Genomic DNA, 23,448 nt, shown 5'->3' with positions numbered 1-23,448 from the left:
GCATCGACAACCTCCAGGGAAATGAAATGCTGTACTCAGAATCGTTGACAAAATTGTTGGACCGCATCTCGTGGTCGTGCGGTAGCGTTCTCGCTTCCCACGCCCGGGTTCCCGGGTTCGATTCCCGGCGGGGTCAGGGATTTTCTCTGCCTCGTGCTGGCTGGGTGTTGTGTGCTGTCCTTAGGGTAGTTAGGTTTAAGTAGTTCTAAGTTCTAGGGGACTGATAACCATAGATGTTAAGTCCCATAGTGCTCAGAAACATTTGAACCATTTTTGACAAAATTGTTGTTTGGAAATATTCATACAATATACAGTATTTCTGGGTTAAACATACAACAACTGTTGTTGTGGTCTTCAGTCCTGAGACTGGTTTGATGCAGCTCTCCATGCTACTCTGTCCTGTGCAGGCTTCTTCATCTCCCAGTAGCTACTGCAACCTACCTCCTTCTCAATCTGCTTAGTGTATTCATCTCTTGGTTTCTCTCTACGATTTTACTCTCCACGCTGCCCTCCAATACTAAATTGGTGATCTCTTGATGCCTCAGAACATGTCCTACCAACCGATCCCTTCTTCTAGTCAAGTTGTGCCACAAATTTCTCTTCTCCCTAATTCTGTTCAATACCTCCTCATTAATTATGTCATCTACCCATCTTATCTTCAGCAATCTTCTGTAGCACCACATTTCGAAAGCTTCTATTCTCTTCTTGTCCAAACTATTTATCACACATGTTTCACTTCCATACATGGATACGCTTCATACAAATACTTTCAGAAACGACTTCCCGACACTTAAATCTATACTCGATGTTAACAAATCTCCAGAAACGCTTCCCTTGCCATTGCCACTCTACGTTTTATATCCTCTCTTCTTCGACCATCATCAGTTATTTTGCTCCCTAAATAGCAAAACTCCTTTACTACTTTAAGTGTCTCATTTCCTAACCTAATTCCCTCAGCATTACCCGACTTAATTCGACTATATTCCATTATCCTCGTTTTGCTTTTGTTCATCTTATATCCTCCTTTCAAGACACTGTCCATTCCGTTCAACTGCTCTTCCAAGTCCTTTGCTGTCTCTGGCAGAATTACAATGTCATCGGCGAACCTCAAAGTTTTTACTTCTTCTCCATGGATTTTAATACCTACTCCGAATTTTTGTTTTGTTTCCTTTACTGCTTGCTCAATACACAGATTGAATAACATCGGGAAGAGGCTACAACCCTGTCTCACTCCCTTCCCAACTTGACGGTATGTTTCTACAAGTACGGTATTTCAAAATGTTTGAACGGTCTTGCCGCACTGTTAACACCTTTTTGCCGTCAGATCACCAAAGTTAAGCACTGGTGAGCTCGGCTAGCACTTGGATGGGTAACCATCTGTGTCTTCCGAGCGCTGTTGGCAAGCGGGGTGCACTCAGCCCTTATTTGTGAGGCCAGTTGAGAAGCTACTTGACTAAGGAGTAAACAGCTCCGGTCGCAAAAACCGACAACGGTCCGGAGAGCGGGGTGCTGACCACACGCTCCTCCATATCCGCATCCAGTGACGCCTGTCGGCTGAGGATGACACGGCGACCGGTCGGTACTGATGGGTCTTCCGAGGCCGTTTCGGACGGAGAGAGAATACATCTCTGTACGTACGCCTTAGACAGACATCTAATCTGTAACCCACTGCTCTCCAAGGCTGCACGAATGCGATGGCGCAGATGTGGTACATCAGGAACTGGTGGTGTCTGATGCATTTGTTTGTGGATAGATTCCCGCAGAAAACAATTCAGGTGGGGAAATATTTGGGGTTCTTGGGATACAGACAATCGATGGATTTACTTCTCCCAGTCCATCCATCTGCGAGCTCATGAGCCAAGAAATCCCCCACAATGTTCGCAAAATGTGTTGGTACTCCATCTTGTTGGAATATTACGTCACGAGGAAGTTGTGGACATCATATATCTCCAACATATCTACGTACATTGTTGCATTAAGTGCAGGCTCCGCGAAGAAGAATGGATCAGACGTTAAACAGTCTACACCACACATTCACGTTCGGAGAGTCGCGTTCGCACTCTGTCATTACGTGGCAGGGTTCATTTCCCGATATGCGGCAGCTGTGCGTGCTTACCATGTCGGAAGCGTGGAATGTAGACTCTTCAGAAAAACAGACGAAGTCAAGAAATGCCTCGTTTTCATCCATTTTTGCTAGAATTGTGTCCGCGAATGCCTTCCGTCGTGTCCTTTCCTCAGGCTTGATTTTGTGACGAAGCCGCAGTTTGTACCCCCTTAGGCACGAGCTTTTATGGGCGCCATCGTGTAGAGTCGAACGAGGTATCTGTGACTGCTTGCTTGCTTGTCGGATTGGCTGACGAGGACTCCGCTGGAAGGAAGTACGGATCAGTTCAACAGTAGCCTCTGGAACTGTGTGCTTGTCGTGGCGGCGCGATAACGATAGCAAATTCCATTTTCCAATTTCTTGATTGCTACGCAAGTCAGAACGTCGACAGTTGATCGTAGTCCATAATCATGGCGAAAACGACGTTGTATCAGTGTACAACCATACATGGTTGCTCGATTTATCATAGAGACGCCTGAAGATAGTGAACTGAAGCGGTGAAATCGTTAGCTAATATAGCAGGACGTTTAAATACAGTGGAAGGATTCATTCATATTCAAACTTAGAGACAGCTGGCGTCCTCCGATCTTTCTGAAGGAGGGACGGTTAGTGGGACGTCACTTTCGATACCCTATGATAGTTAACTTACTTGGCAGTGAAAGGAGCACTGGAGGGACAAAACAGTAGGTCCATGCATACACTACAATATATAAAACGGAATACATAGGCTCGTCTGTGTATTCAGGTTGGAGGATCCACATGGTGGAGTTGAAAAAACTAACGCAAGGTAGAGAACGACGGATTATAGTATCGGACCACTTAAAAGCGTTGTCAGCATAGGTATGATAAACTTCGCCGTGCTCTGTATCGTGGCTTGTGAACTATATGTGAAAATGCAAAAAATATGTGGCCAAGGACCGTCATATGCTCATGAGGTTTGGTGAATGCTTACATTGCCTACATTATACGTAATACCGCACGTAGGGTTTAGATACGGACGCGATGTTCTCTGAGCATTTTTGTGCTCTTTGTATTCGTGTTCGATGTTTCTAATTACGTCTGTACATTTCCCTCACATCTGGCGCCATTTTAAGAGAATCTGGAAATTTTCATAATTTTTATCAAATTTTGCATTCTCTTATCTATCTTGAGTATCTGAAAGAGACATAATCGGGGACCTGTAAGAGGCGTAACACATAGTAATCTTTAAACATCTTATATTTTTCCCTGAGACATTTTAAGTCTTTTCTTTATCCGCGATAATGATTGAAGCAGAAGAAATGAATTAAAATTTGTACCACGGCCGGGCCTCGAACCCAGGTCTTTTTGCTTGTTAGGCAGAAATGCTAATCGTTACACCACCAGAGCACTGTTGTCAGCATTTCTGCACGAACTACCCAAGTTGAGTGCCCTCCCTATCACAAATTTCAATTCAGGGAAAATAAGCAGAAGATATGAATTGCAGTTTGTGTTGGGAGGGCACTCAATTTCAGTAGTTCGTGCAGCATTGTTAACCATAATGCTATGGTGGTGTAATGGTTCGCATTTCTACCTCGCAAGCAAAAAGACCTGAGTTCCAGTCCCAGTTCCAGTCCCATTTTAATCAATTTCTTCTGCTTCAATTATTATCGCAGAATCTTTAAACACTTTGTTCAGTCGGGGTGGCATGATTAGCCTCTGTAATATGATATATATATATATATATATATATGTAATATCAAGAGCTCAGATGGCAACCCAGTTCTAAGCAAAGAAGGGAAGGCAGAAAGGTGGAAGGAGTATATAGAGGGTTTATACAAGGGCGATGTACTTGAGGACAGTATTATGGAAATGGAAGAGGATGTAGATGAAGATGAAATGGGAGATAAGATACTGCGTGAAGAGTTTGACAGAGCACTGAAAGACCTGAGTCGAAACAAGGCCCCGGGAGTAGACAACATTCCATTAGAACTACTGATGGCCTTGGGAGAGCCAGTCATGACAAAACTCTACCATCTGGTGAGCAAGATGTATGAGACAGGCGAAATACCCACAGACTTCAAGAAGAATATAATAATTCCAATACCAAAGAAAGCAGGTGTTGACAGATGTGAAAATTACCGAACTATCAGTTTAATAAGTCACAGCTGCAAAATACTAACGCGAATTCTTTACAGACGAATGGAAAAACTGGTAGAAGCGGACCTCGGGGAAGATCAGTTTGGATTCCGTAGAAATGTTGGAACACGTGAGGCAATACTAACCTTACGACTTATCTTAGAAGAAAGATTAAGAAAAGGCAAACCTACGTTTCTAGCATTTGTAGACTTAGAGAAAGCTTTTGACAACGTTAACTGGAATACTCTCTTTCAAATTCTGAAGGTGGCAGGGGTAAAATACAGGGAGCGAATGGCTATTTACAATTTGTACAGAAACCAGATGGCAGTTATAAGAGTCGAGGGGCATGAAAGGGAAGCAGTGGTTGGGAAAGGAGTGAGACAGGGTTGTAGCCTCTCCCCGATGTTATTCAATCTGTATATTGAGCAAGCAGTAAAGGAAACAAAACAAAAATTCGGAGTAGGTATTAAAATTCATGGAAAAGAAGTAAAAACTTTGAGGTTCGCCGATGACATTGTAATTCTGTCAGAGACAGCAAAGGACTTGGAAGAGCAGTTGAACGGAATGGACAGTGTCTTGAAAGGAGGATATAAGATGAACATCAACAAAAGCAAAACGAGGATAATGGAATGTAGTCAGATTAAATCGGGTGATGCTGAGGGGATTAGATTAGGAAATGAGACACTTACAGTAGTAAAGGAGTTTTGCTATTTAGGGAGTAAAATAACTGATGATGGTCGAAGTAGAGAGGATATAAAATGTAGACTGGCAATGGCAAGGAAATCGTTTCTGAAGAAGAGAAATTTGTTAACATCGAGTATAGATTTAAGTGTCAGGAAGTCGTTTCTGAAAGTATTTGTATGGAGTGTAGCCATGTATGGAAGTGAAACATGGACGATAACCAGTTTGGACAAGAAGAGAATAGAAGCTTTCGAAATGTGGTGCTACAGAAGAATGCTGAAGATAAGGTGGGTAGATCATGTAACTAATGAAGAGGTATTGAATAGGATTGGGGAGAAGAGAAGTTTGTGGCACAACTTGACTAGAAGAAGGGATCGGTTGGTAGGACATGTTTTGAGGCATCAAGGGATCACAAATTTAGCATTGGAGGGCAGCGTGGAGGGTAAAAATCGTAGAGGGAGACCAAGAGATCAATACACTAAGCAGATTCAGAAGGATGTAGGTTGCAGTAGGTACTGGGAGATGAAGAAGCTTGCACAAGATAGAGTAGCATGGAGAGCTGCATCAAACCAGTCTCAGGACTGAAGACCACAACAACAACAACAACAATATGATATGGGCCTTGGTGGGGACGAAGATTGATGTTTAAAAAGCCGTCGACGACGAGATCATTAGGGACGGAATAGGAGCTCCGATCAGGGAAAGGCGGGGAAGGAACTTGGTCTCACCTTTTCAAAGGAACCGTTTGCGCTTAACAATTCTGAAAAACCGTGGAGGACGTATGTGTGGACTGCTGGACGAGGATACGAACTACCATCCTCCTGAATGCGAATACGGTACATCGCCACTCCGCCACCTCCTCGGTCACCGTTTTATGTACACGTGGTTTCACTTGGCGGTCTCACAGTTCTGGACGATTGGCAGCCACAAATATACGGCATTGGCAAAATTTTTCTTTCTGTGTGTCTTTTTTCGAACGACTTATTGAAGAAACCATCATGGATTCCGTAAACAGAGATGTTGAGAAACACAGCTCGTTCTGTTCGTATATGAAATCAAGACTGCCGCACATGTTGGTTGGGTAGAGCTGTCATAAAGCGGTTGTATTCTCCCGTTAGGCGAGCTGGCCCACAACTGTTACAAATACGATGGTATTTTAGGTGCTGGTGCTGGGACGGAGTTGTTTCAGTCAATCCCGTACATGTTCGATCGGGGAAGGATTTGGGGTTCTTGCTGGCCATGGAAGTACCTCACCATCACTCAGACAGTTCCTAAAGACAAGTGTCATCTGTGGACCAGCATTGCCCTGTTGAAAAACAGGTAACGTCACCGCGGCGTATCGCTGTGTATTCAGTTCCGTTCCTCCCAGCCACTACCAGTCGTGAATTGAAGTCGCGATGGGCTGCTGCCCCTATCATAACGCTAGAAAAAATAACTGCGTTTCTCCAAAACAGTGAACAGTGGAAGAATGGTACGTCTCCCCGGGTCGCTGCCATACTCGCCGACGATGTCCACTTGGGATAGTGCGAAACCGCAATTCATAACGTGACGCCGCGCCGTTCATTAGCAGTATATGCCTTCCGATCATGGCACCACTCCGCACTCAGTGATTTGTGTTGTGGTGTAACGGCAACCTACGCATCGGACGATAACTAGCTAGAACGGCTGCCGTTGCTATACGATCAATGGCGCGGGATGACGGAGAGAGTTGCAGGGTATCCACTACTTGTTCTCGGATGGCATGCGCAGATGTGAAGGGGGTACGATGCTTTTGATTCACAATACGACCATCCTCCTCTGCTGTGAGAGTCTCAGTGGACGGAAACCGCGACGACAAGTATGCGTGCCATCGCGTTTCCACGCAGTCCAACATCGCGCCACCGTTACATCCGAATTAAGGCTGTTGTCGAGAAATCGATGTATCGACATATCGATATTACACAATAATACCGATACATGCCGATGGTAGTTTGTTCTGAAAAATATATCCGTGCCAAAATGCTAATATCGGTTGTCGATATTATATTTTATTTTTTTTCACAGTTTTCGGTAAATATTTGAAGTTGTTTTCATAATTTTAGTGGAACATAATCTTACTTTCACTGTGTGAAGGAGTCTTACTACTTTTCGAGCTTTCATCAAATCCAACCTTTCTCTTCAACTGTGTGAATCAAATATAGCTGGCACAAATCAAGAGGTCCGATTGCACTGGGCGCCCACTGGGGAGTGGGGGGTGGGGGGGTTGGGGGGGCGGGCGTTGTGAATGGAATAACAAAAATTTCCTGTGTGTAGAAATAGCACACCAGTTGCGTTAAAAAACCAATTTGTAACGCAAATTTCTTCACATCGGCGTTCTTCAAGAACAGTTGCTGAAAATAATGAAAAAATATCTAAATGACGAGATTGGTCTTTGCGCTGGACGGAGACGTATGAGGGACAAAACTGACGTAATCGGCGTTCGGCGCTGTGAACAGAAACTGCAACTTAGTTTCACCAGCAGTTTTGACACTACAACTACTAGGTCGCTGGCGTTGGCAAAAATGAAAAAAAAAATAAATAAATAAAAAAAAACAGGGAAGTCGACATAAAGTGCTCCGGACGAATCCGATATATGACGAAACCTAACGATGTACCCATCGGATACCTTTTATTGTGCCACTTACATGCAGTGACCAATATTAGCAAAGTGGTTATCGCCAAGCGTGAACGTGCATCGTTTTTATTTAAATTCTCACTCTACGGAGCATAGACGAGCGGCTACCTTGTTAATGTACGGAATATCTAATAAGAAATCAATACTTAAATATACAGCTCTAATACTAGGAGTACATTTGCTATCTGCAGCCAATATTTTTCTGTGCTGTAACATCGATATTTTCTCCGTCGATGTATTGATAATTTTCTTCGGTAAGTCAATAGCCGATTATGATATTTTTAAATATCGATATATCGGTTTCCCGATATTTTTAAAAATATCAACAGTCCTAATCCGAATGGCCCACAAACCAGGATATTAGACGGATCGGCCAGCCAGCATAGGGCCCCACAATGAGGCAGGTGCTCATAACACTCTAACACGGGTACTCCTCCGCCGTGACCATTCAACACCCGACGCTGATCACGCCTCATGTCAACTGTACCAGTCCTGGTAACAACACTGAAGACGGGCAGAACTTGTGTAGTTTGGTGGTCGTTCCACTTATCACTGAGAACTGCAGCTCTTTAATCTTTTACATATCCGCCGATTGTGTGTACCAAGCTTAACTCTGTTGGACAGTTAAATTGACTACGAACTGAGGATATTCAATTTGCACAAAATATTATACGTTTCAGGAATAACTGATCCTATTTTCGTGACCATGTCAGCTTGACTATGTCAAGTGCGCGAATATTGTTCGCACCAACAAATCGCACTTAATAAAGTAAGAGCAAGCAGGTCGTGAATAATTATTTCATTTCGTGGCGATCTCAGTGAGATTACCACAATGGCGCTTAAGAAAACTTCGTCCAAGCCGGTTATTGCCGTTCACGTAAAAGTCTCACCCACATTTCGTTACAGAACCTGTTAATAACAAATAAAATTGCCGTAATTACTAAGAAATAATAAAGTATAGCAAAATGTGGGAAATAAATTTGATCGTTATGTTCAAACGCACTTAAATTAACATTAACTGTGCAGCGCCAGGAGGAGGAAAGGTGAAGAGGTAATTAACCGGTGAAAGGTGTCAGAGACAAGACGAATAGTAATTTTAGGTATATGGTCTTGTTACGCACTCCATTCCTCCGAATTTTAAATGATAGTAATTATACGATTTTACGTTTCGAACCCTTGAGTTGTTTTCTTGTTGTAGATAACTTAATATGGATAGCATATTCTACAGGCAGACTATTTTTATCTGCTCTCAAAAGAAATAAAATTCATTTAAATAAGAAAGTAAAGAAAAAATTGTACTGTATCTCTAAACAAGTTGCAAAGATATCCGACGATGTCTTTTGGATGCTTAATTTTTTTGTTATTGTACCAGGTGATCAAAAAGTAAGTATAAATTTGAAAACTAAATAAATCACGGAATAATGTAGCTAGAGAGGTACAAATTGACACACACGCTTGGAATGACATGGGGTTTTATTAGAACCAAAAATATACAAAAGTTCAAAAAAATGTCCGACAGATGACGATTCATCTGATCAGAAAAGCAATAATTAGCATAACAAAGTAAAACAAAGCTAAGATGATGTTCTTTACAGGAAATGCTCAATATGTCCACCTTCATTCCTCAACAACAGCTGTAGTCGAGGAATAATGTTGTGAACAGCACTGTAAAGCATGTCCGGAGTTATGGTGAGGCATTGGCGTCGGATGTTGTCTCTCAGCATCCCTAGAGATGTCGGTCGATCAGGATACACTTGCGACTTCAGGTAACCCCAAAGCCAATAGTCGCACGGACTGAGGTCTGGGGACCTGGGAGGCCAAGCATGACGAAAGTGGCGGCTGAGCACACGATCATCACCAAACGACGCGCGCAAGAGATCTTTCACGCGTCTAGCAATATGGGGTGGAGCGCCATCCTGCATAAACCCCATGTCATTCCAAGCATGTGTGTCAATTTGTACCTCTCTATGTACATTATTCCGTGATTTATTCAGTTTTCAAATTTATACTGACTTTTTGATCAACCGGTACTTACGTCAGCCTGTATGGTACAGATTTTTTCTTACGGCGTTCACAAATAAAATTGTATAAGCTGGCGACGATCGGATGATTGAAACAGATATCACAAAACTTTACTTGAGTAATACCTCTTGGTGAGGATTAAATGTGACTTCCTGTAAGTATTTACTAGCTGCAGGCCATCACTTACACAAAATAAATCGGACTTACTCAAGTCTGAAATTACGAGGGCAGTTCAATAAGTAATGCAACACATTTTTTTCTGAAACAGGGGTTGTTTTATTCAGCATTGAAATACACCAGGTTATTCCCCACTCTTTTAGCTACACAACACTATTTTTCAACGTAATCTCCATTCAATGCTACGGCCTTACGCCACCTTGAAATGAGGGCCTGTATGCCTGCACGGTACCATTCCACTGGTCGATGTCGGAGCCAACGTCGTACTGCATCAATAACTTCTTCATCATCCGCGTAGTGCGTCCCACGGATTGCGTCCTTCATTGGGCCAAACATATGGAAATCCGACGGTGCGAGATCGGGGCTGTAGGGTGCATGAGGAAGAACAGTCCACTGAAGTTTTGTGAGCTCCTCTCGGGTGCGAAGACTTGTGTGAGGTCTTGCGTTGTCATGAAGAAGGAGAAGTTCGTTCTGATTTTTGTGCCTACGAACACGCTGAAGTCGTTTCTTCAATTTCTGAAGAGTAGCACAATACACTTCAGAGTTGATCGTTTGACCATGGGGAAGGACATCGAACAGAATAACCCCTTCAGCGTCCCAGAAGACTGTAACCATGACTTTACCGGCTGAGGGTATGGCTTTAAATTTTTTCTTGGTAGGGGAATGGGTGTGGCGCCACTCCATTGATTGCCGTTTTGTTTCAGGTTCGAAGTGATGAACCCATGTTTCATCGCCTGTAACAATCTTTGACAAGAAATTGTCACCCTCAGCCACATGACGAGCAAGCAATTCCGCACAGATGGTTCTCCTTTGCTCTTTATGGTGTTCGGTTAGATAACGAGGGACCCAGCGGGAACAAACCTTTGAATATCCCAACTGGTGAACAATTGTGACAGCACTACCAACAGAGATGTCAAGTTGAGCACTGAGTTGTTTGATGGTGATCCGTCGATCATCTCGAACGAGTGTGTTCGCACGCTCCGCCATTGCAGGAGTCACAGCTGTGCACGGCCGGCCCGCACGCGGGAGATCAGACAGTCTTGCTTGACCTTGCGGCGATGACATACGCTTTGCCCAACGACTCACCGTGCTTTTGTCCACTGCCAGATCACCGTAGACATTCTGCAAGCGCCTATGAATATCTGAGATGCCCTGGTTTTCCGCCAAAAGAAACTCGATCACTGCCCGTTGTTTGCAACGCACATCCGTTACAGACGCCATTTTAACAGCTCCGTACAGGGCTGCCACCTGTCGGAAGTCAATGAAACTATACGAAGCGGGAATGTTTGAAAATATTCCACAAGAAATTTCCGGTTTTTTCAACCGAAATTGGCCGAGAAAAAAAATGTGTTGCATTACTTATTGAACTGCCCTCGTACTTCAATAGGAATAATCATACCACAGCTACGAAGTGTCAGTATCATGCTGCTGCTTCAAATCCGAAGTGATGTCTCGGTGAGAACTGATTTATTGAGTGTCGAAGTAAGCATGTTGTTAAGAAGATTGTTCCAATAATTACATGGAGTCCCCAATCGGAGTTCGCTACTTTGCGTAGCATTGTCTTCTCGCAACCTGCAACGATATTACAAACGTTGCTTTCTTAATGGAAGGCAAAGAAACGCAGAAGGCAAAGAAACGCAGAAGTTGTGTTTGTTCCCCTCTGTCGATTTTCTTTGATTGTCTGCCACTAGAGGAGGAATGGTTGCGAACGATACCTCCGGCCAGTGGACAGAGTATTCGTCGCCGGCAGGTCGCTTTTTACTCTCCCTCTCGAATCGCTTCTCTCGAAAAGGGGTTGTCTTGAAGCAATTATAGGCACCCCGGGGAACACTGAAAGAGCAGTTTTCCCCCCGGCTTCCCGACCTGTCACAAACGTCCTCACGGAAAGCTGGCTTCTCACTCGGCCGTCTATATTTGGCCGTCGTCTCTTTCAGCAAAAAAGGAGAATTTCCCTGAGCGGAAGGTCACTGACCTCCACTCTGGGCGACCTTCCCGTCCACCGTCCACTCACCTTTGTTGTAAGAAAAAAAAGACAACAGGAATTTTTACCTTGGTTACGACAGAACTCAGTTAATTAAGCTTGAAACGCTGCTAGTCCTTAATGGTTGACTGAAACGAATTTCATTATCTTTTCAGTATTTTATTTAAGTGAAAAGCAGAAATGTCAAACACTCTAAGTACCATTATTCCACAAAACATGTTTTCAGTGCTACTGTGTAGCCTTTATTCTGTTAAAATCCCTAAACCTTTTCCAAGCGCCAAATCGTGGCAAAAATGTTGCTAACATTTACCACTAGATGGAGTATGGTCTTTGAACCAAGCAATGTTTTCTTCTGGAGTTCCATGCGTCAAGGTCTCCTCGTCCAGTTAATGCACAGTTTGTGTGCTAAGCCGAGGTAATGTAAGCTTTTGTTTCTATCAGTAAAATATACCTATAATGGATCGAGATAATATGGATCTCAAAAAAAGTAGAAAGAGTAGGAAGGAGTGTGATCAAAACCGTTTCATATGCATCTATCTGCAAGAGGTACTGAAAATTTTTACTTTTTGGAAGATTAAACTAGAAGAGTGTCATTGTATTCAAAAGAGGAAAGGCCGTGGCTGATGTATGCCATGCGGTATCTCCTCTGAAATACCAGCCTTCTTTATCTGTTGCTAAACGGAGTGACCTGTGGACGATGCTGCATGTCATTTCTTCCTCAAAAACACAAGGAGTTCCGTTGTATACTTTGCAACATCTGACCCTCAAGAATGGTAAGGAAGAGGAAATGATAACTTTCTACTAACGGGCGCGTGGAATATCAGAGCTTTGGAGGTGGTGGGGAAGCTTCAGAATCTGAAAAGGCTCAGTCTAGCTTTAATGAGGGTCACTGCAGTAAAACTGAAAGAAGACGAAAATTTCTGGTCAGACGAATATAGGGTAATATCAACAGCAGCAGAAAAGTGTATAATGCGAGTAGGATTAATTATGAAAAGGAACATGGGACAGAGAGTGAGTTACTGTGAACAGTTCAGTGGTAGCGTTGTTCTCATCAGATACCACAGCAAACCAATACTGACAACAATAGTCAGAGTATACATCCCAACATCGCAAGCAGAAGATGGATAAAGTATATGAGGATACTGAACGGGTAATTCAGTATGTAAAGGGAGGTACAATCTCTAAGTCATGATGGACTGGAATCTGGTTGTAGGGAAGGAGTAGAAGGAAGGGTTACGGGAGAATATCGGCTTCGTACTAGGAATTAGGTATATAAAACACGTCAGTATCCGAATGAAACATCGTATCAAAATTTCAAAGCAATCTATGGACAACCTTCAGAGATATAAAAATTTGAATATGGGCTTGGGACAAGGAATGAGAGAGGAGAAAGGCTAATCGAGTTCTGCAATAAATTTCAACTAGTAATAGCCAATAATCTGTTCAAGAAGCACAAGAGGGAGAGGTATATTTGGGAAAGGTCGGGTGATACGGTACGATCTCAGTCATATTACATCATGATCAGAGATTCCGAAATCAGATACTAGATTGTAAGGCGAACCCAGAAGCAGATATAGACTCAGATCACAATGTAGTAGTGATGAAGAGTAGGTTGAAGTTTAAGCCATTAGTGAGGAAGAATCAATATGTGAGGAAGAATCAATATGCAGAGAAGTGGGTTACGTAAGTACTAGGGAATGACGAGATATGCGTGAATTTCTCTAAGGCTATAGACACAGCAATAAGGAATAGCTTAGTAGCCAGTTCAGTTGAATAGAAATGGATATCTCTGAAAAGGGCTATCACGTAAGTTGGAAAGAAAAACATAGGTGCAAAAATGGTGACTGCGAAGAAACCATGGGTAACAGAAGAAACACTTCAGCTGACCGATGAAAGAAGGACGTAGAAAAACATGCTGAGGCAAATTCAAGAATACAGAAATACAAGTCGCTGAGGGATGAAATAAATAGGAAGTGCTGGGAAGCTAAGGCGAAATGGCTGCATGAAAAATATGAAGAAATCGAAAAAGAAATGACGGTCGGAAGGACTGACTCAGCATATAGGAAAGTCAAAAGAAACTTCGGTGAAATTAAAAGCAAAGCTGGTAACATTAAAGAGCTTAACGGGACTGCTAAATTCAGCGGAGGGAGCGGATCGGTGGAAAGAGTACATTGAAGGTCTCTATCAGGGGGAAGATTTGCCTAAGGTGATAGAAGAAGAAACATGAGTCGATTTAGAAGAGAAAGAGGATCCGCTATCGGAATCAGCACTTAAGAGAGCCGAGGGGTTCTAGGCGCTTCAGTCTCGAACTGCGCGACCACTACGGTTCAGGTTCGAATCCTGTGTGTGATGTCTTTAGGTTGGTTAGGTTTAAGTAGTTCTAAGTTCTAGGGGACTGATGACCTCAGATGTTAAGTCCCATAGTGCTCAGAGCCATTTGAACCATTTTTGAAGATCAAAAAGACCAGAAGGGATAAACGACATTCCATCAAAATTTCTAAAATCGTAGGGGAAAGTGGCAACAAAACGACTATTCAGGCTGATTGGAGAATGTATGAGTCTGGCGACGTAACATCTGACTTTCGAAGAAATATTATCAACAAAATTCCGAAGACTGTAAGAGTTGACAAGTGCGAGAATTATCACACAGAAAAATCCAAGTTGCTGACAGGAATAATTAACAGAAGAATGGAGAAGAAAATTGAGAAGGCGTTAGATGACGATGAGTTTGGTTTTAGGAAAGGTCAAGGCGCCAGGGAGGAAATTTTGACATTGCGGTTGACAATGGAAGCAAGACTGAAGAAAAATGAAGACACGGTCATAGGATGTGACGGCCTGGAAAAAGCTTTCGACAATGTGCTCGTAAAATGGAGCTAGATGTTCGAAATTCTGATAAAAATTGGGGTAAGCTATAATGAGAGAGGGGTAATATACAATATGTACAAGAGCCAACAGAGAATAATAAGACTGGAAGACCAAGAACGAAGTGCTCGGATTAAAAAGAGTGTGAAACAGTGATGTAGTCTTTCGCCCCTACTATTCAACCTATACATCGAAGAAACAATGATGGAAATAAAAGAAAGATTCAGGAGTGGAGTTAAAATTCAAGATGAAAAGATACCAATGATACGCTGATGACAGGTCTATCGTGAGTGAAAGTGAAGAAGAATTACATGATAAACGGAATGGATAGTCTAATGTGTACAGAATATGGATTGAGAGTAAATCGAAGAACAACTAAAGTAATGAGAAGCAACAGAAATGGGAACAGCGAGAAACCTAACATCAGGATTGATGGTAACGAAGTAGATGAAGTTAAGGAATTCCGCTACCTAGGCAGCAAAATAACCAATGCCGTACGGAGCAAGGACATCAGAAACATACTATCACTTATCACTGGCAAAGAGGGCATTCATGGCCAAGAGAAGTAAACTAGTATCAAATATCGGCCTTAATTTGAGGAAGAAATTTCTGAGAATGTACGTTTGGAATACAGACTGTGGGAAAACCAGAACAGAAGAGAATCGAAGAATTTGAGATGTGGTACTACAGTTTTAGACGAGTGTTGAAAATTATGTGGACTGATGAAAAACGGGAAATGTCAGCGCAGAATGGGAGAGGAAAGGAATATGTGGAAAACAAAGAGGAAGGACAGGGTGATAGGACGTGTGTTAAGACATCAGGGAATCACTTCCATGGTACTAGAGGGAGCTGTAGAGGGGAAAAACTGTAAAGGAAGACAGAGATTGGAATACATCTAGCAGATAATTGAAGACGTAGGTTACAAGTGCTACTCCGAGATGAAGAGACTGGCACAGGAGAGGAATTCGTGGTGGGCCGCATCAAACAAGTTAGAAGACTGATGACTTAAAAAAAAAAAACAGATGTAGCAGACTCAAAAGCTCATTCATATATTCTCGATATAGGAGTTGCACTCTTTACGAGACACCCTGTTGCTTCAACGTTAAAAAAGATCCAGTGGAAAAGGACGTAAAACAAGAAGAAACACAAAACTAGAACATCTTTCGAATAGCTATAGTGATATTTGGGACCTCCCGAAACGATGAACACACAACGTGTCTCGAAATATCGGACGAACATTGTGCTTGACATGGTGAGTTGATGAAATACATCCGGTTAAACGAAAGGGCGATAAATGAGATCAGCTTATAATAGTCCTTCGCTGACGTTGCTTTTGGACGGCTGAGTAATTAAATAAATAATTAATGAAAACGACAGCATTCCGTTACTTATTACAGCACGGCGCTGAGAATAGGCGCATTTTCTGCAACCCGCAGCACAGTTCTTGCTTTATAAACGCAAGAAAGGCAAACGCTTATTGGCAGCATTGGCTTCAGAAGCCAGATCGCCTCCTCGATGGTGGTATTGAAATATTACAGACTCGCTCTGGGGTCTGTGCTGTTCCGTCTGTGAGGCAAAGACAATGTGTGTGTGTGTGTGTGTGTGTGTGTGTGTGTGTGTTGGGGGGTGGGTAGGTGAGTGGGAGGGGGGGGTGAGAAGGAGGAGGAGGATGGAGATGGTACACCGCCGCGAGGGGCAATTCCGCTTGAGTGCCGCCGAGGGATTGCGTGGTTGACGGAGTCGCTACGCGAGACTACCTATCTCTTCCAGATGTATGCCTTTTCCATTCCTGAAGATTGAATTCACTCTTAAGAACAGTTCAGGCGGTCAGCATTTTGAGAACTCTTTGACGTACCGTACACTCGATAAGAAAATGAAGATAAGAACTCCACGATGGATAAAACAGCACAAGTGCGCTTGAATGAAGTGTAGCCGACGATATATCTAGAGACGAAAAAATGGAGGAAATAGTTCCCACCGCTCAATGCAGAATTGGATGCATTTATTCATTAAAGTAGTCCGGATATATTTAGCAACAAAAAGGTAACGTATTTGCTCGGTTTACTGTCGAACTGCTCGAACGGCTACAACTGAGTGGCAACGGGTGAGCAGTTTTGCTACAGGCCTGTTTCTTCTCTTTGCTGGATCCCTAAGTTGGCTGCAACCTTCGGGAGAAGGGTGCTTCGAAACGCTATCCAGTCATCCGGATTCAAAAGTTCCCAGTTGTTCCACGGTTTCACCATCAGTATTCAATAAATAACTGTCGTGTTGCTACATGACAGTGCTGACCATCTGACTTCAGGCCAGTAGTTATATAAAGCTTCTTCAACTCTGGCCACAGTTAGTCGGCTTCAGGTACAACACTCACGTACGCCATCGCATGTCGAGTGGCCCACTAAATCATCTTATAATGATACACCAGTTGCGCGGGAAACATAGCAATCAATATTCGCGCACTTTATTTTCTCCAAGGAGTGTAATCATCAATGAGTGGCATGGCACTGAATATGGCATACCTGGGAAAAATCGTGGGCTCTCTTGTCACCGCACTGAGGCCCTTTATCTATCTAAACAGCAAAGCGACGGAACAACACGGACCAAACTTAGGACTGAAATATCTCGCTATCTCAAATGCCAAATATTGCAGTGCGGTTGGCCCGCTGCTAAGAGTATATTGAAGGTCTCTGTGAGGGAAGCCACATAAGTCAGTGGGAAGCACTGACAGGTACCGCTGGATGGCTTTGGCTAACTGATATTAGAGTTCTGAACTTCATGCACGATAATTAATACAAAAAATTACAAAAATCCTGTCGCCACGTGGTCTCCTTGTCATGTCATCAATCTAGAACAGCAAATGTGTTTTAGATGTGTCATTTCAAAGCTTATAGAAGTCTTAACTTTTATTTTTAGATCTGAAGACCACTGTTTGAGTCTATCGAAACTAGTAACGTTTAAAGATAATTATGATGTGTGGGGAAAGATTAATAAAAAATTAACCAATTTTGTCCAACGTAGTTTTATTATACAGGGTGTTTTTGCTAAATACGACGAAACTGCAGGAACTAGTCCGTCAAAGGAGAAGGAGCATGCCGAATTCAGAAGAACGCAAAATCCCCAAGACTGGCTAAGTTTCACGCAAGTTCGAAATTTAGTGCGGACGTCAGTGCGAGATGCTTTTGATAGTTTCCACAATGAAATATTGTATCAAAATATGGTATAAAACCCAAAGAGATTCTGGTACTATGTAAAGTACATCAGGGGCAAAAAAAAAAAAAGTCAATACCGTCACAGCGCGACAGCGATGGAAATCTTACCGATGATGGTGCCACCAAAGCGGAGTTACTAAATACGATTTTCCGTAATTCCTTCGCGAAAGAAGACGAAGTAAATATCCCAGAATTCGAAACCAGAACAGTTGTTAGCATGAGTGAGATAAAAGTAGATATCTTAGATGCTGCGAAACAACTCAGATCACTTAAAAAAGGCAAATCTTCCGGTTCAGATGGTATACCAGTCAATTTCCTCTCAGAGTATGCAGACACAACAGCGCCTTTCTTAGAAATCATATACAATCGCTCACTTGACGAAAGGTCTGTTCCTAAAGACTCGAACGTAGCATAGGTCACACCAAAATTCAAGAAAGGAAATAGGAGTAACCCATTGAATTACAGACCCGTATCACTGACCTCAATTTGCAGTAGGATTTTGGGGCATATACTGTACTCGAACATTATCAATCACCTCGAAGAAAATGACTTATTGATACATAACCAACACGGATTCAGAAAATATCGTTCTTGTGCAACACAGCTAGCTTTTTTATTCCCATGAAGTAATGAGTGCTGTCGACAAGGAATCTCAGATCGATTCCAAATTCCTAGATTTCCAGAAGGCTTTTGATACCGTTCCTCACAAGCGACTATTAATGAAACTGCGTGCATATGGAGTATCGTCTAAGTTGTGTGAGTGGATTCGTGATATCTTCTCAGAGAGGTCACAGTTCGTAGTGATAGACGGTAAATCGTCGAGTAGAACAGAAGTGATATCTGGCGTTCTGCAAGGTAGTGTCATAGACCCTCTGCTGTTCCTGATTTATACAAATGAACTACGTGATAATCTAAGCAACCCCCATAGATTGTTTGCAGATGACGCTGTAATTTACCGTCTAGTAAAATCATCAGACTATCAATTCCAATTACAAAATGATCTAGAGAGAATTTCTGTATGGTGCGAAAAGTGGCAATTAGCACTAAACAAAGAAAAGTGCGAGGTCATCCACATGGGTATTAAAAGAAATCCGATAAATTTTAGGTAAGGGCTGTCAATTCGGTTAAATGCCTAGGAATTACAATTACGAGCAACTTAAGTTGGAAAGACCACATAGATAATATTGTGGGGAAGGCGAAACAAAGGCTTCGCTTTGTTGCCAGAACACTTAGAAGATGCGACAAACCCACTAAAGAGACAGCCTACATTACACTTGTCCGTTCTATGCTGGAATATTGGTGCGCGGTGTGCGTTCCTTACCAGGTAAGATTGACGGAGGACATCGAAAAAGTGCAAAGAAGGGCAGCTCGTTTCGTGTTATCACTCAATAGGGGTGAGAGTGTCACTGATATGATATGCGAGTTGGGGTGGCAGTCGCTGAAACAAAAGCGGTTTTCTTTGCGGGGAGATCTATTTACGAAATTTCAGTCACCAACTTTCTCTTCCGAATGCGTAAATATTTTGTTGACATCCACCTACGTAGGGAGAAATGATCATCATAATAAAATAAGAGATATCAGAGCTCGAACGGAAAGATTTAGGTGTTCCTTTCTTCCAAGCGCCATTCGAGAGTGGAATGGCAGGGAAGTAGTATGAAAATGGTTCCATGAACCCTCTGCACGCACTTAAGTGTGAATTGCAGAGTAACCTGTAGATGTAGATGCAGAAATGGTCGTGTGTTATGGGACCATTGCTTTTCACAACATATATAAATGACCTAGTAGATAGTGTCGGAAGTTCCATGCGGCTTTTCGCGGATGATGCTGTAGTATACAGAGAAGTTGCAGCATTAGAAAATTGTAGCGAAATGCAGGAAGATCTGCAGCGGATAGGCACTTGGTGCAGGGAGTGGCAACTGACCCTAAACATAGACAAATGTAATGTATTGCGAATACATAGAAAGAAGGATCCTTTACTGTATGATTATATGCTAGCGGAACAAACACTGGTAGCAGTTACTTCTATAAAATATCTGGGAGTATGCGTACGGAACGATTTGAAGTGGAATGATCATATAAAATTAATTGTTGGTAAGGCGGGTACCATGTTGAGATTCATTGGGAGAGTCCTTAGAAAATGTAGTCCATCAACAAAGGAGGTGGCTTACAAAACACTCGTTCGACCTATACTTGAGTATTGCTCATCAGTGTGGGATCCGTACTAGATCGGGTTGACGGAGGAGATAGAGAAGATCCAAAGAAGAGCGGCGCGTTTCGTCACAGGGTTATTTGGTAACCGTGATAGCTTTACGGCGATGTTTAACAAACTCAAGTGGCAAACTCTGCAAGAGAGGCGCTCTGCATCGCGGTGTAGCTTGCTCGCCAGGTTTCGAGAGGGTGCGTTTCTGGATGAGGTATCGAATATATTGCTTCCCCCTACTTACACCTCCCGTGGAGATCACGAATGTAAAATTAGAGAGATTAGAGCGCGCACGGAGGCTTTCAGACAGTCGTTCTTCCCACGAACCATACGCGACTGGAACAGGAAAGGGAGGTAATGACAGAATGACAGTGGCACGTAAAGTGCCCTCCGCCACACACCGTTGGGTGGCTTGCGGAGTATAAATGTAGATGTAGATGTATTAACCTAAGACCGGAAATGCGTTGGCAGGTATGTACAGCTACTTGAGGTGGAGATAAAATATCTTTGACATTCTAGGTGTCAGTGATGGAAATCACACATGATAAGAAACCAGGCAAGTAGGAATGTTCTGTCTGTAGCATTGTTATAGCTTCACACCCAAATGAGCAGTAGTGGTGTCCATAATGGTGGCGCACTCACACGTCGGTACTTGGCGGCGTTCGCATCACTGCTGTTGACGACTCTCTTCGCTCATGGACAGCATTACTCCTGACAGTGGAACTAAAGACAGCACATTCCCACTTGCCTCGTGTGATTTCATGTGTGCTTTCAATCATTGAAACCTACACTGTCAGATATCTTTTATCTCCAAATTCATGTGAGAGTACCTCCGTTGGAACACATTTCCGATTCTATGCCCATATGATCTTTTTGCTGCTTATCCTCTCAGGGTTTATTTTCTGCAATGTGTCCACGCTTAGCAAAATCAACCTGTATTACGGGCATCTGTGCAACATTTTATTCAGATTGGAGATGATTAGTTAGGAACTACTGGTCCACTTGGTGCGGAATGGTTCCTTGAGAAGTTTGTACTGCTCGTGACACGTTGGTCAGTTAACGACGGCTGTACTCTTGGTGACACTGTAACTTGAGCGTGACAGTGTGTGTGTGTGTGTGAGCAGGTACGAGCACGACGTGGACAAGACGATGGTGCAGCTGCGGATCGAGACGCCTTCCGGCCGTCCTCTGGGCGCCATCAACTGGTACGCCGTGCACCCCACCTCCATGAACAACACCAACACGCTCGTCTCCAGCGACAACGTCGGCTACGCCGCCATACTCCTGGAGAAGCAGTTCAACGGCGGGGCCATGCCTGGCAAGGTGAGGTAGCACGTCTGCTTAACTTAGGGTGGTGGACCACTGGAGCGCGTGGCACTACTCGCACTATCGCGATCTCTGCGACGTCCGCAGTGGAGTAGCGTGAGCCAGGCTGCATTCGCGGTCCGACCATGTGTTCTTAAAGAATCGTGGCGACGCTCTGTTTACACTTCCTGTAGTCAACCCACTAATCCATCGACACTCAACAAGCTCCAGCCAACCTGACGAGTCGCTCTGCATTTCCAGGACGCCTCTGGCCAACCACCTTTAGATTCAAATGGTTCAAATGGCTCTGAGCACTATGGGACTTAACATCTGAGGTCATCAGTCCCCTAGAACGTAGAACTACTTAAACCTCACTAACCTAAGGACATCGCACACATCCATGCCCGAGGCAGGATTCGAACCTGCGACCGTAGTGGTCGCGCGGTTCCAGACTGTAGCGCCTAGAACCGCTTGGCCACCCGGCCGGCATCGAGTTTGGTACCAACAGCGATTAGTTGAAAGCTGAACGTCACTACCACTCCTGTTATGCCCAGAAACAACAGTATTTTACGTCTTTTGGCCCCATCCTTAGTAATTTTGTAATTGTGAGTTGCTGTAATAGCGCCTTAATCTGTGTAAACCCACTGACGTTGCAGTTCTAGGAGCAAGTATCAAGCTTGCTGCCTCCGCTTAGACGTACTTCTTCATGGCTGTCTTCTGCTGTGGCGCCTTACAACAGCTTCTAGGGTGTGGATGGAGTTATCAGATTAGTTAATTCTCTGAAGTGGGGCAGCTGCCTAGAGCGTGTGCAATTTGCAGGGCTCTAGAGCTACTATTCAGCTCCGGTAACCTAAAGGCTACATTTTCGCCTGCTCTCTGCACTGTGTCTCTGATTTCCTGTCTTGGAGTGTCTTTGATGGCTCGCAACAGTCTTAAGCGTAACAATGTACAAGTAATTAAGTCGTCAATATATGACACATACACTAAAAAATACTCAGCACAAAACAGTGGGAATATAACGAATGCCGAACGTTAACCTCAAGACAGAGGACAGTTGATACCGATGTTGCCCTGTGAGCGTGTAACAAGGTGTCTCTCTTTGAGCGGTGGGAATTAAGTGTGGACGCGACCGAAGGTATCAGTACATCTACAGTCCTGAAAGCATTGTGAAGATAATATTACGGCAAGCTGCGCGAACACTGCCACGACCTCACCATAATCCTCGTAGTTTACAGCATGGAAATGTCCGTCGGAAGGTAACCTCAATTCATAAGAAAACTTGACCTCATATTTTAAGGAGAAAAAGGCACAGTTGCAAGATAACAGCCCAAGTAATCGATGCCGCACGAAAATTCTGGCCATAATTCTGACACTACATAGCTGCGACATTCTGAAGGCACAGCTTAACAATCATGGATGCGCACCGGTTGCTCATCACTCGCTCCGACCCGCAGTGGCGGATTAATGGCCGAGTGCGAAGCACTGTAGAATGGAGTTAGTAAGAGGCTTATGAAATACTGTTTTGACACTGGTAACAGGCTTCGTTCATTGTGTCGGAGTGCTTCGTTTCTAACCTGCAGGTGGTGGCAGAGATCGTTTCGCTCCGAACATTATTGTGTTGCGATTCAAAAATGCTTCGTAAATGAATGAAACGAAAGAGTGTCTCATTAAAGGAGTAGCGAAGCACTTCTTAATCATTAACATCGCTGCTGTCCGTTATTTAATTTGTATTCTAAAGCTGGCACTGTTAAAATGAAGCACGATTGCAGGAGATGCGCTATTCTTCAACGTGATTCGCATGTTTAAATTGTTAATCGAAAGCCGCTACCTCCATTTCATAATAATTTTTCAGCTGCTTAGGTTTATTCATTTTAGTTTTGAAGCTTATATACTCGTATAGCTGCACAACATCAATACGAGAATAGTATTAAATAATACTGAACGTATGTGGGGGTGAGGTTGACAGTCTGCAGTACAGTCCTCACGGTCAGACATTAGGCTGCTGCAGTTGGCTGGAGCGAATGACAAACAATAGGTGCCTAGGTGCGCGCTAAAGTTCAAAAGCTGTACTATCAGGTCATTACTGGACGCTATTAGAATTATCGTCCAAATCTTCGCGCGCGATCGATTACTGGAGCTCATTTCTTGCAAATGTACTTG

General features: G+C 43.3%; 1 protein-coding gene across 6 annotated transcripts in view; it reads left to right on the top strand.

Moving 5' to 3' along the window:
- LOC126237364 (neutral ceramidase-like) overlaps nucleotides 1-23,448 on the top strand; it is a 563,642-nt gene that overhangs the window by 363,773 nt on the left and 176,421 nt on the right. For all 6 annotated transcript variants that reach the window (XM_049947432.1, XM_049947435.1, XM_049947436.1 and 3 more), the window contains one exon: nucleotides 21,108-21,306. In XM_049947432.1, the coding sequence (XP_049803389.1) occupies nucleotides 21,108-21,306 (199 nt within the window). The remainder of the gene's footprint in view (nucleotides 1-21,107; nucleotides 21,307-23,448) is intronic.

Source organism: Schistocerca nitens, chromosome 2 (assembly GCF_023898315.1).
Source record: "Schistocerca nitens isolate TAMUIC-IGC-003100 chromosome 2, iqSchNite1.1, whole genome shotgun sequence".
In the NCBI taxonomy this organism is placed as follows: domain Eukaryota; kingdom Metazoa; phylum Arthropoda; class Insecta; order Orthoptera; family Acrididae; genus Schistocerca; species Schistocerca nitens.
Note: the sequence above shows the minus strand (reverse complement) of the source record. Positions and strands in the feature narration are given on the sequence as shown.